Source organism: Carassius auratus, chromosome 17, assembly GCF_003368295.1.
Source record: "Carassius auratus strain Wakin chromosome 17, ASM336829v1, whole genome shotgun sequence".
Classification (NCBI taxonomy): Eukaryota; Metazoa; Chordata; class Actinopteri; order Cypriniformes; family Cyprinidae; genus Carassius; species Carassius auratus.
The window spans coordinates 14837808-14852463 of NC_039259.1; the positions used below are offsets into that span (position 1 = coordinate 14837808).

At 34.7% G+C, this 14656-nt stretch overlaps 1 protein-coding gene across 1 annotated transcript; it reads left to right on the plus strand.

The window, feature by feature from the left end:
* Positions 1 to 717: 717 nt before the first annotated feature.
* On the plus strand, positions 718 to 13732 carry LOC113117361 (isovaleryl-CoA dehydrogenase, mitochondrial-like). Its single transcript, XM_026285984.1, has 12 exons — positions 718 to 1023; positions 4725 to 4814; positions 4915 to 4966; positions 5084 to 5253; positions 5463 to 5556; positions 6004 to 6134; positions 6231 to 6327; positions 6414 to 6507; positions 6590 to 6671; positions 12184 to 12288; positions 12419 to 12491; positions 12869 to 13732. Exons 1-12 carry the CDS (start codon positions 895 to 897, stop codon positions 13000 to 13002), a joined length of 1251 nt encoding a protein of 416 aa, XP_026141769.1. The 5' UTR covers positions 718 to 894; the 3' UTR covers positions 13003 to 13732.
* Positions 13733 to 14656: the final 924 nt, after the last annotated feature.

Here is a 14656-nt window from a genome sequence, read left to right on the forward strand (position 1 = left end):
AATGATCTTATTTCTTTGTTTATATTTGATCAATATTTTAAATCAAATAATATACAATACTGACCTTTATACATATTTAAAAAAGTATTAAACATAATCATAAGTGTATATAATTATTTATTTGTCTTGTTGCCGCCGGCAGCCTCCTCCAATTTCCGGGTATTAGCGACAGCTGCCATCCGGTTTAATTGGCAGCCACTTCCTGCTGCCAGTGACAGCCACTTCCTGCTGACAGCTGCCGATTTTTCGCTGAACCCCCTCTCACAAAACATTCGATAGTACATAACCAATAACAAAAAAAGCAGACAGTTCTTGGAATGGGCATTTTAATTAATGCATACGTTTTTTTATTTTCTTCTAAAACATTATAGTCAACAATATCTTGCCCTTAAACACGATGATTAATTAAATATACTTTTTTCTGTAAATTTTAAAATAATTGTTAAATTTTAATTCTAAACCAGTTTCATGAACTAGAAAACATTTTAAAGTAAAATCACATGTAAGCTGTAGTTTTTTAACAAACTGAGATATTTCCTGTTAAGGATTATAAAATATTATTTCATCTGTTCTGACATATTTTTCAATAATTTTATACCGAATATGTTAAGGTAACTTACAGTTAACCAGTGAAGAGTTGTGACTATTGTCTTTCACAGCGTTTCGTGATGGCTGTGCTGTAGTTTGTACTCCTCGCAGTAGGTGGCAGTAAAGCTCTAGCGGCAGGTAGAGGTCACGCACAAAGCAAAAGAGAAGGACAGCGCAAGAGCATTTGAGTGAAGTTCAGGATTGTTTCCCTGCACCTTTTACCTGTCCAAGTGCTTGCATAATCAACTCAACAGTTTTTTTCCCAGTTTGTTCTGCCTTTATTCTGCAATTGCTACAATTCCCAAAATGTTGGCTGTCAGAAGAGCATTGCGTCTCTGTCAAAGAGTGGCCCATGTCAGTGTTTCTCGTCGCGGATGCGCTGGAGCTGTTGCCCTGGACGACATCGTGAACGGTCTGACCGAGGAGCAGATCCAGGTATCACACACCTGCTCACTAAACCTGGAGCCAGAGCTCGTCAGATGTCACCGATTCTTCAGTATGGTTCAAGTGCTAGTCAGCTAGCATACATGATGACCTTTGACACAATTTTAGGAACTTAAGACTATTTATTTTGTTGCCAAGCATTTTTTTTTATTCATCAATAAAATGTACTTATATTAAATTTAATTTAACTCAGACCATCATTTACACTGAAACTCTAACACAGCAGTCGTGCTCCTGATATATATATTTAAAAAAGAAAAAAATCACACATGAAATATAGATCCAACCTTGAAATTGAAAGATGTAAGTACAGTTAGAAGTTAAGTTAAAAGCCTTATATATTTTTGGGATTTTAGTATATGACTTGCGGACATACTGTCTGTGCTTCGTGGGCGTGAACGGACGGCGCTTTTTGATTGGACAGGATCATTTTATAAACCCTTTATTTGCTTTCCTAGAAGCGCAATAGAAAGTAATAATATAACTTACAGAAATCTGCATTGCGTAAGTTTGGACATGGTACTCTTGTAGTGTTTTGGACATGAATCAGTGTTGTGTGGTGCTCTTCTGAAATGAGGAGGCAAATGTCCTTCTCAGCCCAATATAAATTAATGATACAATTCTGTTTTGTTTAATGGTGTCCAAGTTAAATGTGTATTTAAATAACCAATTTATGTATGCTAAACAAAAGTTTATTATCGATACTAACCTTCACATTTCTTAACTGTATATTATATACATTACCTTTACTTTTACTAGTATATTTGTAACAGTCTAAAGTCCTTGTTATTTTGAGAAGGTTATAAACAGCAGTATGGTCGAATACTACACTGAATATATATATATATATATATATATATATATATATATATATATATTCAGCAATGGTGAAATAAATAATTATGTTACAAAAAAAATTATTTTAAATAAATTCTGTTCTTTTGAACTTTGTTTATCAAGATCCGTTTTCTACATTGTAATAAGAACTGTTTCTTAAGCAGCAAATCAGCATATTACAATGATTTCTAAAGGATCATGCGAGACTGAATACTGGAGTAATGATTTTAAAAAATCAGCTTTACATCCGTTTTAAAATACATTGAAATAGATTAAGTTATTTATTGTTATTGTTATTTTTTTACTAATATATATATATATATATATATATATATATATATATATATATATATATATATATATATATATATATATATATATATATATATATATATATATATATTAGCACCCCCTATTGACAGAAAAACTGAAATATCACATGGTCCTAAGTATTCAGACCCTTTGCTCAGTATTTAGTAGAAGCACCGTTTAGATCTAATACAGCCATGAGTCTTTTTGGGAAAGATGCAACAAGTTTTCCACACCTGGATTTGGGGATCCTCTGCCATTCCTCCTTGCAGATCCTCTCCAGTTCTGTCAGGTTGGATGGTAAACGTTGGTGGACAGCCATTTTCAGGTCTCTCCAGAGATGCTCAACTGGGTTCAAGTCAGGGCTCTGGCTGGGCCATTGAAGAACAATCACAGTTGTTTTGAAGCCACTTTTTGAAGTTATTTTAGCTGTGTGCTTAGGGTCATTGTCTTGTTGGAAGGTGAACCTTCGGCCCAGTCTGAGGTCCTGAGCACTCTGGAGAAGGTTTTCGTCCAGGATATCCCTGTACTTGGCCGCATTAATCTTTCCCTCGAGTGCAACCAGTTGTTCTGCCCCTGCAGCTGAAAAACACCCCCACAGAATGATGCTGCCACCACCATGCTTCGCTGTTGGGACTATATTGGACCGGTGATGAGCAGTGCCTGGTTTTCTCCACCAATACCGCTTAGGATCAAGGCAAAAAGTTCTATCTTTGTCTCATCAGACCAGAGAATACTTCAGGTGTTTTTTAGCAAACTCCATGCGGGCTTTCATGTGTCTTGCACTGAGGAGAGGCTTCCATCGGGCCACTCTGCCATAAAGCCCTGACTGGTGGAGTGCTGCAGTGATGGTTGACTTTCTTCAACTTTCTTCCCTATCCCGACTGCATCTCTGGAGCTCAGCCACAGTGATCTTTGGGTTCTTCTTTACCTCTCTCACCAAGGCTCTTCTCCCCCGATAGCTCAGTTTGGCCGGATGGCGAGCTCTAGGAAGGGTTCCGGTCGTCCCAAACATCTTCCATTTAAGGATTATGGAGGCCACTGTGCTCTTAGGAACCTTAAGTGCAGCAAAAATGTTTTTATAACCTTGGCCAGATCTGTGCCTTGTCACAATTCTGTCTCTGAGCTCTTCAGGCAGTTCCTTTGACCTCATGATTCTCATTTGCTCTGACATGCACTGTGAGCTGTAAGGTCTTATATAGACAGGTGTGTGGCTTTCCAATCAAGTCCATTCAGTATAATCAAACACAGCTGGACTCAAATGAAGGTGTAGAACCATCACAAGGATGATCAGAAGAAATGGACAGCACCCGAGTTAAATATATGAGTGTCAAAGGGTCTGAATACTTAGGACCATGTGATGTTTCAGTTTTTCTTTTTTAATAAATCTGCAAAAATGTCAACAATTCTGTGTTTTTCTGTCAATATGGGGATTGAGGAAATGAGGAAAACAAAATGAACTTGAATGATTTAAGCAAATGGCTGCAATATAACAAAGAGTGAAAAATTTAAGGCGGTCTGAATACTTTCCGTAGCCATTGTATAAAGACCCATAGGTATCACTTTACAATAAAACCTCATTATTTAACCTTAGCTAATGTATTACATTCACAATGAGCAATAGCTCCATTTGCTACAGAAGTAGTAATCTTGGTTAAAAAAAATACAAGTCTTAGTTCATGTCAGCTCATTAAATAACACTTTCGATTTTAACAAGTTATTAAATATTGGAATACCTAAAATTAATGAATGTTCAATAGAATTTTTCATTGGCAGTTTATGTTGACTAATGAAATAACTAATGTTAACTAATGAAGCCCTAATGTAAAGAGAGAATTAACAATAAAGAATCAAAACTCTAAGGCATGTTGTAGGCCAGATTAAAATAATAAAAAAAATAGAAAAGAAATAGCCTATTAAGTCTAAATATTTAAGTATTTGGCGCTGTGATGAACACAATAGCAAATACACAAATTTGAATGGATATTTAAATGTTTTAGAAAGTGGTGCAACTGCTTTATTTATGAGCTTTCTTGAGTAAAGGCTGCTTTTTTCCTGCAGTTTAGCGCCCTCTGCTGTCAGATAGTGAATGTGCTTTCATTCAGGGGTCTCTCACGTGTTCCTCCATGTGCTTGAGCATTTTGCCAAGTTGATGGGAATAGTATTCTTAAAATGTATTCCAAATTCTGAATAATTTGTAACATATTCACAGTATTTAGAAGTGCCCATGATAACAATATCGTGCATATTAATTACCGTGATATATTGCATTACTGAATACCTGCACATGTCTACTCAGGACAAAAGGTGGGGGTTTTGATAATCTTTGAAGCACCGTGAGAATATCTTAATGCATGCAGACATTTTTTATTGAATCCATTACTATACCATGCTGTTCCTGCCACTGTATTTTTTCTTTTTTTGCTAGGGTCTACAAAAGTATACATTTAGCATCATGGAATTGTTTTGTTGAGGTTTTTGGCAGCTCATGTCATTTGTGGACAGTCTGCCCTGTGTTTATCATACATCTTTGTTTTGAACACCAGCTCAGACAGACAGTCCAGAGATTCTGCCAGGAGAAACTCGCTCCCTACGCTGATGAGATTGACAAGACAAACGAGTTTCCCCGCATGAGGGTGAGTTCCCGAACCTCCGTACATGACATTATCTCAGGACTCTCTCTGTAATAATCCTGAGTAATGAATCCTAACAAATTTGATCTGTTTTTAAAACTAGGACTTTTGGAAGGAGATGGGTGAGCTTGGACTGCTTGGAGTGACTGCTCCAGGTTGGACCATTTACAGGCTGTTTTCAAAAACCATCGTTTATGAGCTAACTGTTGTTGATACAGTATTGAGCTCGGTCTGATGGGATTCTCCTGTGATGTTTTTATCCACGTGTGCAGTGGAGTATGGGGGAACAGGATTGGGCTACCTTGATCACGTGATTGTTATGGAGGAGATCTCCCGTGTGTCAGCAGCTATTGCTCTCAGCTACGGCGCGCACTCCAACTTGTGTGTAAATCAGATGGTTCGACATGCAAACCAGAAACAGAAAGAGAAGTACATGCCAAAGGTTTGAGTCAAAACATTTATTCATTCAGCAGAGCAAAACTGCTGTCTGTTACGTTTTCTAATAAGCTAGCTTTTTAAAACTGACCCCATAACATGATGCATTAGGGAAAATCAATTTTGTAAATGCGGAATAATTAAATGTATTTAGGTTATTTATGGATTTTTGGGGTTCAGTTGTTTTTCACAATTATGCATATGTTTGTGCTTCAGTTGATGACAGGGGAGTATGTGGGTGCCTTGGCCATGAGTGAGCCCAACTCTGGCTCGGATGTGGTGTCCATGAAACTGACAGCGAAAAAACAAGGTGACTGGCCTTCTGGTATCACTATAATAAGCATCATGGACTTGTCAGAACTGGTTAGATATACATGCATGCTACAGCATATATGTTGCCTGATTTGTCAGATGTGTTGTCCTTTTGTTTACAGTACAGTTCAGAAGTTTGAGATCAGTAAGATTTTATTTGTAAAAAGATTAATACTTTTGTTCAAAAAGAATGCGATTAAAAATGACAAAGTGACAGTAAAAACATTGGGTCCCCAATAGACCGAGCAGACCCCAAACGTGAATGGATGTTTATTTGCTGATTTATGCATGAATATGTAAGGGATATATCTTAATGTCTAAATTAAAAATGTATATTAGGTGGTGTACTTGAGGCATCTCGAGGGCTAAATAAGTATTGCTAACCATACAAACCATTTCAACGCATGTTTGGCTGTAGTATAACCTTTGATCTGTCATCTTTAAGGGGATCATTACATGTTGAACGGTAATAAGTTCTGGATTACGAATGGACCGGACGCAGATGTTCTGATTGTGTATGCTAAAACAGACCCAGAGGCAGCAGCCCGTGGCATCACTGCTTTCATTGTAGAGAAGGTAAGAGATGATGATTCATTTTTCAGTCTGTTGATCAGGAAGGCAGCAGCTTCAATAGATAAGCATTTCATAGTCATTGTGCTTGTGTTCTTGAAGGGCATGCCAGGATTTAGCACAGCGCAGAAGCTGGATAAACTGGGAATGAGAGGATCTAACACCTGTGAACTCATCTTTGAAGACTGCAAGGTCCCTGGTGTGTCAAGTCTATTATGCATATTTGTGAGTCTGAATATGTTGGCGGTCCAAACAACAGATTAAGATGGTCTGTCGTGCTTTCAGAGGAAAACATATTGGGCCCGTTAAATAAAGGAGTTTATGTTTTGATGAGTGGCCTGGACCTAGAGAGGCTCGTCTTGTCGGCTGGACCTGTCGGGTAATTGTCTGTTTTCAGTAGCTTGCATAGAAATTGTCAGTTGTCAGATAGTTATTTTTGACCACTTTCTGCATTCCCTCAGCATCATGCAAGCTGTTCTTGACAATGCGATTCCTTACCTACATGTTCGTGAAGCCTTTGGACAGAAAATCGGTCACTTCCAGGTATGCTTTTCACTCTTTAACTTGTTGGACATGTAACAGGATGATGAGCACACATATAGTGCAACACTTTTAAAGCCTGGGAAACATTTCATATAAAAGTATATGTTAAAAAATGCACAAATAAATAAATAAATGAACCAGGAAATACCTTGGCAGAATGTTTGTTGGCAAACAGAACAGTAATTTAATCTATAAGTAGACCAACATAAAACGTGTTGAACAACAAAACAAATCCTTGTATGGTATATTTAAAAACAAAATCTTAATAGGAGCATTTTTTCTTTACATTTTTTGATTTGACAATATTCTACTCTCACATTTAATGAGCAGTGCATCGACATAGCAAAATAACATGCATCCTCTTACACAAAACTAAACAAAAAAAAAAAAAAAAAGTATTTAAAGAGCCAAGTAATGCTTTTGTTATAAATAATAAAACTTAGCCTTATTTAATAACACACCCTTTCATAGTCATTTTTATGTTAAGTTATCATGGCAAATGAGTAATTTATGTACAGGACACCAAAAGGCACCCTACAGTGGTATTAACCCACACGTTAAAAAACATATTCTAAAGTGACACCTATGATTTATGGTGAAATAAGGATCAATTTATAACCATTTTTTTTAACTTCGTTCTGTATTTGTTTTTTATTTACTATATTCAGTATTTTAAATAAGAGATTACTCAGTTTTTAAGTGTTTGGATTATTGGTAATAAAAACGTTATTTTTATTTAATAAAATAAAAAATTATCCATGTCCCTTGAATGGTTTTCCACCCTGTCTCATTGGGGAATCCGCCCCTTTAAGAAAAGGCCATCCCCTTTATTGACGTCAGGACAACTGAAATTTTGGTGACTTGTCAATTGATTAATTTTCTTCATCTGAGTTTGCTAACCTGCTTTGCCAAAGCTTAACATGTCCAGCCTGTTGGCATAAAATATACCAGAAGTGATTTGAATATAGTATTTTCAAAAGATGTAAGTTTAAATATACCAAAATCTCTTCAACTAAATATTTGTGAGCTAATATGTTAACTGAAGCTCAAAATGTCCACCCTGTCGTTGTTCCAAATTGTCCACCCTGTTGGCCACTTATACTCGATAGAGTGGACTTAAACATGACAGGGTGGACATAGTATTCATTTGTAGCTAATATTTCTAAAAACTAAAATAAATGGGAGGGGGGTCTATCAATGTGATTGAAGATGTAATTTTATTATTATTTATTATAATTTTATATTTTTAATAGTGGTGGGCCGTTATCGGCGTTAACGTGCTGCGTTAACGTGAGACTCTTATTGGGTGATAAAAAAAATATTGCCATTAATCTATTCTCAAAATTGGGTTGGGAGCTGGGTCTATACTAGACGAGCTATGATGACTTTCACCTTGATATTTTAGCGCGGATGTATACCAGTCCGCTACTCGCTATGTAAACGATCGCTCCTGGAATGCACTGACGGACCGCAACCATGTGAACGCTGGAATCCGTTAACATGGGTGCATAAAAAAATACGAAACTCATACGCACTGAAGACGGAGTATGTGTGTAACAGGCGTAAGGTTGTTTGCACCTTGTGCAATGTGGAATTAGTTTACAGCTTTCTCAAGCAGTTTGTGATGCATTTTGGAAACGGGAGATGAGCCCCTGGTCTAATGCACCACCTGGCTTGAGAAACCCATTCTCAAAGACTTACTTTTAGTCATTATTTTATTTGGGTAGCACACATATTGCCCTCGGCAGAATTCAAATGAGCCATTTTAATCTAGATTAATCTAAATTAATTCCAAGATTAAAGTGAGATTAATCTAGATTTTAAAAAATATTTATGCCCACCTCTCATTTTTAATAACCCTGTTTAGGAAAGGGACATCATACATTTCAGAAAATATAATTTGCATCTTAATTTTGCAAAGAAACATACTTAACAGTAATATACAGTACTGTGCAAAATCTTAGGCCACTAGCATTTTCACCAACAAAAATGGTTTTAAATCAGTTATTTCTGTCTTTTGTTGTAGCGTGTCAGTAGGAAATATCAGTTTATTTATTTATTTAAATATCGTACCGAGTAGCGGACTGGTATACATCCGTGCTAAAATATCAAGGTGAAAGTCATCATAGCTCGTCTAGCATAGACCCAGGGTGCCTTTTGGTGTCCTGTACATAAACAACTCATTTGCCATGATAACTTAACATAAAAATGACTATGAAAGGGTGTGTAAATTGTAATTATCCAGTGTGATTCTTGGTCTCAGAATGTTGTCAGACTCCTTGTGTAAACAAAAATCTCACTGGATAATTATATTTCATGGCAAAAATAATGTTTGGAAATGTAAACTGATATTTCCTACTGACACACTACAGCAAAACAGAAATAACTACGATATTTAAATAAATAAATAAACTGATATTTCCTACTGACACGCTACAACAAAAGACAGAAATAACTGATTTAAAACCATTTTTGTTGGTGAAAATGCTAGTGGCCTAAGATTTTGCACAGTACTGTATATGTCCACATGCTTTGAAAAATATCTGGTGATATTAACCCGTTTAAAAAGTACCATATTACTACTACTATCTATCATTATGCTTCAGAAGTATAAGGTCTCTTGAAAGAAATTAATACTTTTATTCATTAAGGATTGATCAAAAGTGACAGTGAAGAATTCAGTTTTGCAATCACAGGAATAAATAAATTACATTTTGAAAAATGATTACTGATAACTGTTATTGTTTTAGTTGTAATATTATTTTTGATAAAAGGACACTCCTTTTTTAAACATTTAAAAAGTAGTGTTTATACACAGTTTTATGCATGTCTTTATGTAAAGTTCTGAAAAGGTATTACACAATTAGTGATGGGTCGTTCTTGAATGATTAGTTCATTTTGAATGAATCTTTAATGTGACTCGGTAAGAACGAGTCGTCTCGGGGAGTGATTCGTTCAGTTGCGCATGTGCAAAATTCTATAGGTTCTGTACTGGAATAAGTCTAGTTTCACCTGTTTCAGTCAATGCAGTCTGAGCTGGGAAGAGAATTGATTAGTTCATCTCTGATTCTTCGGGTTTTTCCAGTCGCTCATTCATCACGTGACAGACCCATAAGTGTTACCAATGCAGTCTGAGCCAGAGAGAGAATTGATTTGGTTTTTTTAAACAAATTTTTCTTAACAGCGTTAAGATTTTTCAAAGATGAAATAGTTTGGATATACTTTTGAACCTCTTTTTTAAAAACTATTTTTTAATAAAGGATTTTGATGATTGAATTTACTGCGGTGAATATGAATTTTTGCAAGAAGTAACAATAATAATAAATAAACTAATAATAATTTTCATTAATTATTTTCATTAATTTTGTCTTTTTGAATATTAAAGAAGCAGTACATCCTTAAAAAGCAGAGAGAAACCATGAAGAACACTGCGATGTATATGTTAAGAGAATTCAATCCAAAATAGCTGTGTATGAGGAAAACCCCAAAAGATATGCATATCAGTTTCATTAGGGTCACCACACAAAGAACAGCTTGTGTCTATATCTTAAACCTTTTCAAAAACACTTTAGCTGGATAAAATCTGTGTAACAATTTGAATGAGATTTCTCTAACCTTGTTAGTTATTATATATGAGTCCATACTTTTTTCCAATCAATAATATGATCAACCACATTCCTCCAATAAGACACCACATATGGAGTTGTTACAAGCTTCTTTTGAAAAAGCGATCTAATTTTATAGTAACGCGCTGAAAGACGTGACAAAAAACTGTTTTCCTACCGGGATTTCAAATGGGTCTAAAGAAATAGATAAAGTGATGGTTGATCTAACAGAGTCCCTTAAAAGCATAACAGCTCCTTTAGCAATTGCGTCCATGACAATGGAGAATTCTTTGGGAGTTACTGGAAAATTTTATTTACATAAGAATTCTTCATAGCTTAAAATAAGACCTTCTGAGTTAAATAACTGGGAAACAATCTAAATGTTTTTTCTCAAACCAGTTATTAAAAAAGAAAGATTTTCTCTTATATAAAATGTCTTGATTGTTCCAAATGAAATACAGGTGAGGGGAAAAATTGTGCTTAAAAATGAATGACCATGCAAGTAAGCCTGTTTATGAAATTTAGATACATTGTAGGGGATTCTAGCAATATCATATTTACAGATCAATAGGAAAGGGAGACCACCTAATTTAGAAAAAAGTTAATTGGAAATAAAATTTAAGTTTGGACTACATAAAAGCTGTCTAATCCAATACATTTTGAAAGTGCTGTTCAAAGAAGAGAAATCAAGGAAATTCAACCCACCATACTCTTATGTGTTCATTACCACAGACTTCTTAACATAATGGGTTTAATTTTTCCAAACAAAATTAAACTGATTTACAGATTTATTGTCCACATATAGAGAGAGTGCAGAGTATGTAAGCCTTATGTAAGCAGTTTTCTGCCTCTCAAAGTCAAGTCTCTCTGCAGCCATGCATTGAATCTTCTTTGAGCTTTCTTCTTTGGGGCAAAAAATAATTGATTAGTTCATCTATCGAGTCATCTGGTTTTTTGAGTCATTCATTCACCACGTGACAGACCCATAAGCTTTTTATCCTATGCAGTCTGAGCCTGAAAGAGACTTAATAATAATACCGTAATAACAACCAACTCTTTATTACCTTTGTTACAACATTCAGTGTATGGAAAATAACCATCATGAAATTCACACATTTATAAAGTAAAAAGCTACATTTTAAGACCAGAAATGCAGTAACTGTAAGAGTAAATAATTTTTTAATGATGATGATTATGATACTTATTATATATTATTATATATTATATAAACTATGCAGTCGTTTTTAAGGAATCTTGTAAATTAATTCCTCGATCCAATGCTGTCATGTGACAAATGAATGAACGATATGTTATAGGTTCTACTTTTTTATAATTATTATTAAACAATACAAACATTAAAGCATTAAGGCAGTACACTTAAAATCATAATAATAATAATAATATACACACAGATTTTTTGCCAAGGTAACTCCAGTCTATGGTCAAAGCTTATGGGTCTGTCACGTGATGAATGAATGAATCAAACCCTGAAGAATCATGGGATTGAGATGAACGTATCAGTTCTCTTTCCAGCTCAGACTGCATTGGTTAACTCAAACCCGAAGACTTGTCATTTAAGAGGTGAGGTGAGCTAATCATAGACTGAAGACCCAGGTAAACAATGAATTCATCCTTTCTGATTATTATAGCATTATAGTTTTGCATTGTTTGTAGTGTGATCAACGTTTGCGTAAGTACTAGTAGACATGTTATAGGAAGTAACACGTAAGATTTTAATTATATATGATAAAATGAGCGAAATGACTCGAAAAAAAGATTTTGATTGTTCATTTTGCCGAACGAGACTCAGAGGTCTGAGTCAGTAAAATGATCTGAACTTCTAGTCACTTTACACAATTTGTTCCCTTGGAAATAAAATTAATAAAATGATTTTTCCCATTGACTAGCTAATGCAAGGAAAAATGGCTGATATGTACACACGGCTTAACTCGTGTCGACAGTATTTATACAACGTTGCCCGTGCTTGTGACAAAGGCCATTTCAGTGCTAAGGTAAGAGCTCTTTACCCAGTTTTTGTGACTTGACTGCTTTGTTTTATAATGTTACATATGGGTCTGGAAATGATGCATCCAGTCCTTGCAGAGTGTGTAGTAGCAGTATTGATTTGTGATGTTATTGTAGGACTGTGCTGGGGTAATCCTTTATTGTGCTGAGAACGCGACTCAAGTTGCCTTGGATGGAATTCAATGCCTGGGTGAGTGCCTAATAGTTAGCACAGCAAAAACTAGAAGAAATAGCTCCCAATGTACCTTAGACAGAGATCAGGGTCAAACCTTCTGTCTTCATTCATTCTTACCACAGCATGGAGTTACTGGGTGGATAAAACGGAAAACAAGTCAAACTTGTACCTGTTGCCATAGATGCTTTGTTTTTTTTGAATGTCCTAAGCAACGTGAGATAATTGAGCATTTGTGTGCTGATTGATGGTAAACGCTTAGTGCGACTGTTCTGTTCAAAAATTGAACAATTGAGGATTGTGTTAATTCATCAGCAAATTAAGTCCTGCTAATTCAATAAGCCCAGGTCTTATGACTCAAGTTCTAGTTGACTCACACTTGCGTCTGTTCACAGGTGGAAACGGTTACATTAATGACTACCCAATGGGGCGCTTCTTAAGAGATGCTAAACTTTATGAGATTGGAGCTGGAACCAGTGAGGTCAGAAGAATGGTCATTGGCAGAGCCTTTAATGCCTTGTTCAAATAAGAGCAGCACTTTAACGAATGAGTGTCTGATCCTACACAGACTGGGTCGCTGTGGCTAGATATTTCATTTTCATCTGGCATCCTAATTATAACACCTTTATTAATGTGAAGTGTAATTGCTAATCATTTTCAAGAGTACATCATGGTGTTTTCTTTGCATGTCAAATGCTGTTATATCTATGTTGTTCTGTAATACATGTTGAAGTGGTCTCACAAATAAGAATGAATGCAATAGTAAGAAATGCAGAAACCTCACCTTAAAGTCATTTATGAGGACACACAGTTGATTTATTTTACATAGCTGAACAGTAAAGTGCAAATTCCCTGAAGAAAAAAAATGCTTATGATGATGGAAACACTTGCAGTTGTCTGTTTTTTCTTTTTTTCTAAGAATATGGTCACTCCGTGTAAGCTATTCTACATGTCATCTCTCCCACACTAACATCTTCATATATGAACAAAGACACACAATTCAATAATTGTCCTCTATAAACTCTTTATAGAGGATATTTATTGAATTGTGTGTCTTTCAGATATTCTTTTTCTCTTTAATTTCTTTGTATTTTAAGATTTGTTTAATTTTAAGGTTCTAAAGAAGTAGCACATTTTTAAATAAGCTGTCGTACTGACCATCATACCTTTGGGTTTTCAGATTCCTGCCTTACTGAATAATCGCTTCATGTATTTAAAGTAAATGATTGTTTAGAATAAACATTGTCTTCCTTTCATCTGATGGTATCAGATTTGTTGTTTCTCTGTTTTTTTTTTTATTAGTTATTTTCAGAAATGGCTTAAATTACTTCGTTATTTTATTATTGTGTGTGAAATTGTGTTAATTGTTTAGCTTTTATTTTCATGTTTTATTTATTTTTTTATTTTTTGTTTTAGTGTTCGTAATTTTAGTAGTTCAACTAAAATTGACTTTATTTCAATTAGTTACCAAGGCAACACTTCCAGTTTTCATTTTATGTTGATGTTTTCCATCTAATATTTATATTTTATATTATTTCAGCTTTATTTCAATTTTGAACAGTTTTAGTTATAAATGTAACAACACTAAATTACAGCCTGTTATTCTCTGGAATAAGATGCCTCAGAGCTGTTCAATTTCTTTTATCAGTACATTTCTTTAATTCTTAAAATGTAAAATAATCGAAATCTTACACAACATTGACATTTATTTTTATAGTCTCTACATTAAGCCCCTGGTTTATGCTTTGAGCAGGTGTGAACAATTACCAATTTTTTTTTTATTTTTATATATATATATATTTTTCTTTGGTCTAAATAAATTCTAATCCTATATTATCTACTCCAAGTTGTAGGATAGAACTGTGCTTCATTTTCTTATACTTAATATTCATATGCCTAATTGTGAGAGATAACACTATAGTAGATTAATTGTGAGTTAAAAATATTTATAAATTATTAAATATTTTTTTGTAGAGTACACCGATCATTGAACATGCAATGATCATTTGTGATAATATACATATAAGAAACAAGTAAATAAATGAATGTATCTGAGCATGGTTTCAAAAATTATGTAATTATTGGAATTGTTTGAAGGGATGGTTCAATTCACAAAACATTTTTTTATTAATTCAATAAGAACTAGGCTCAAGCATGAAAACACTTCGAAAAAAGACGATATG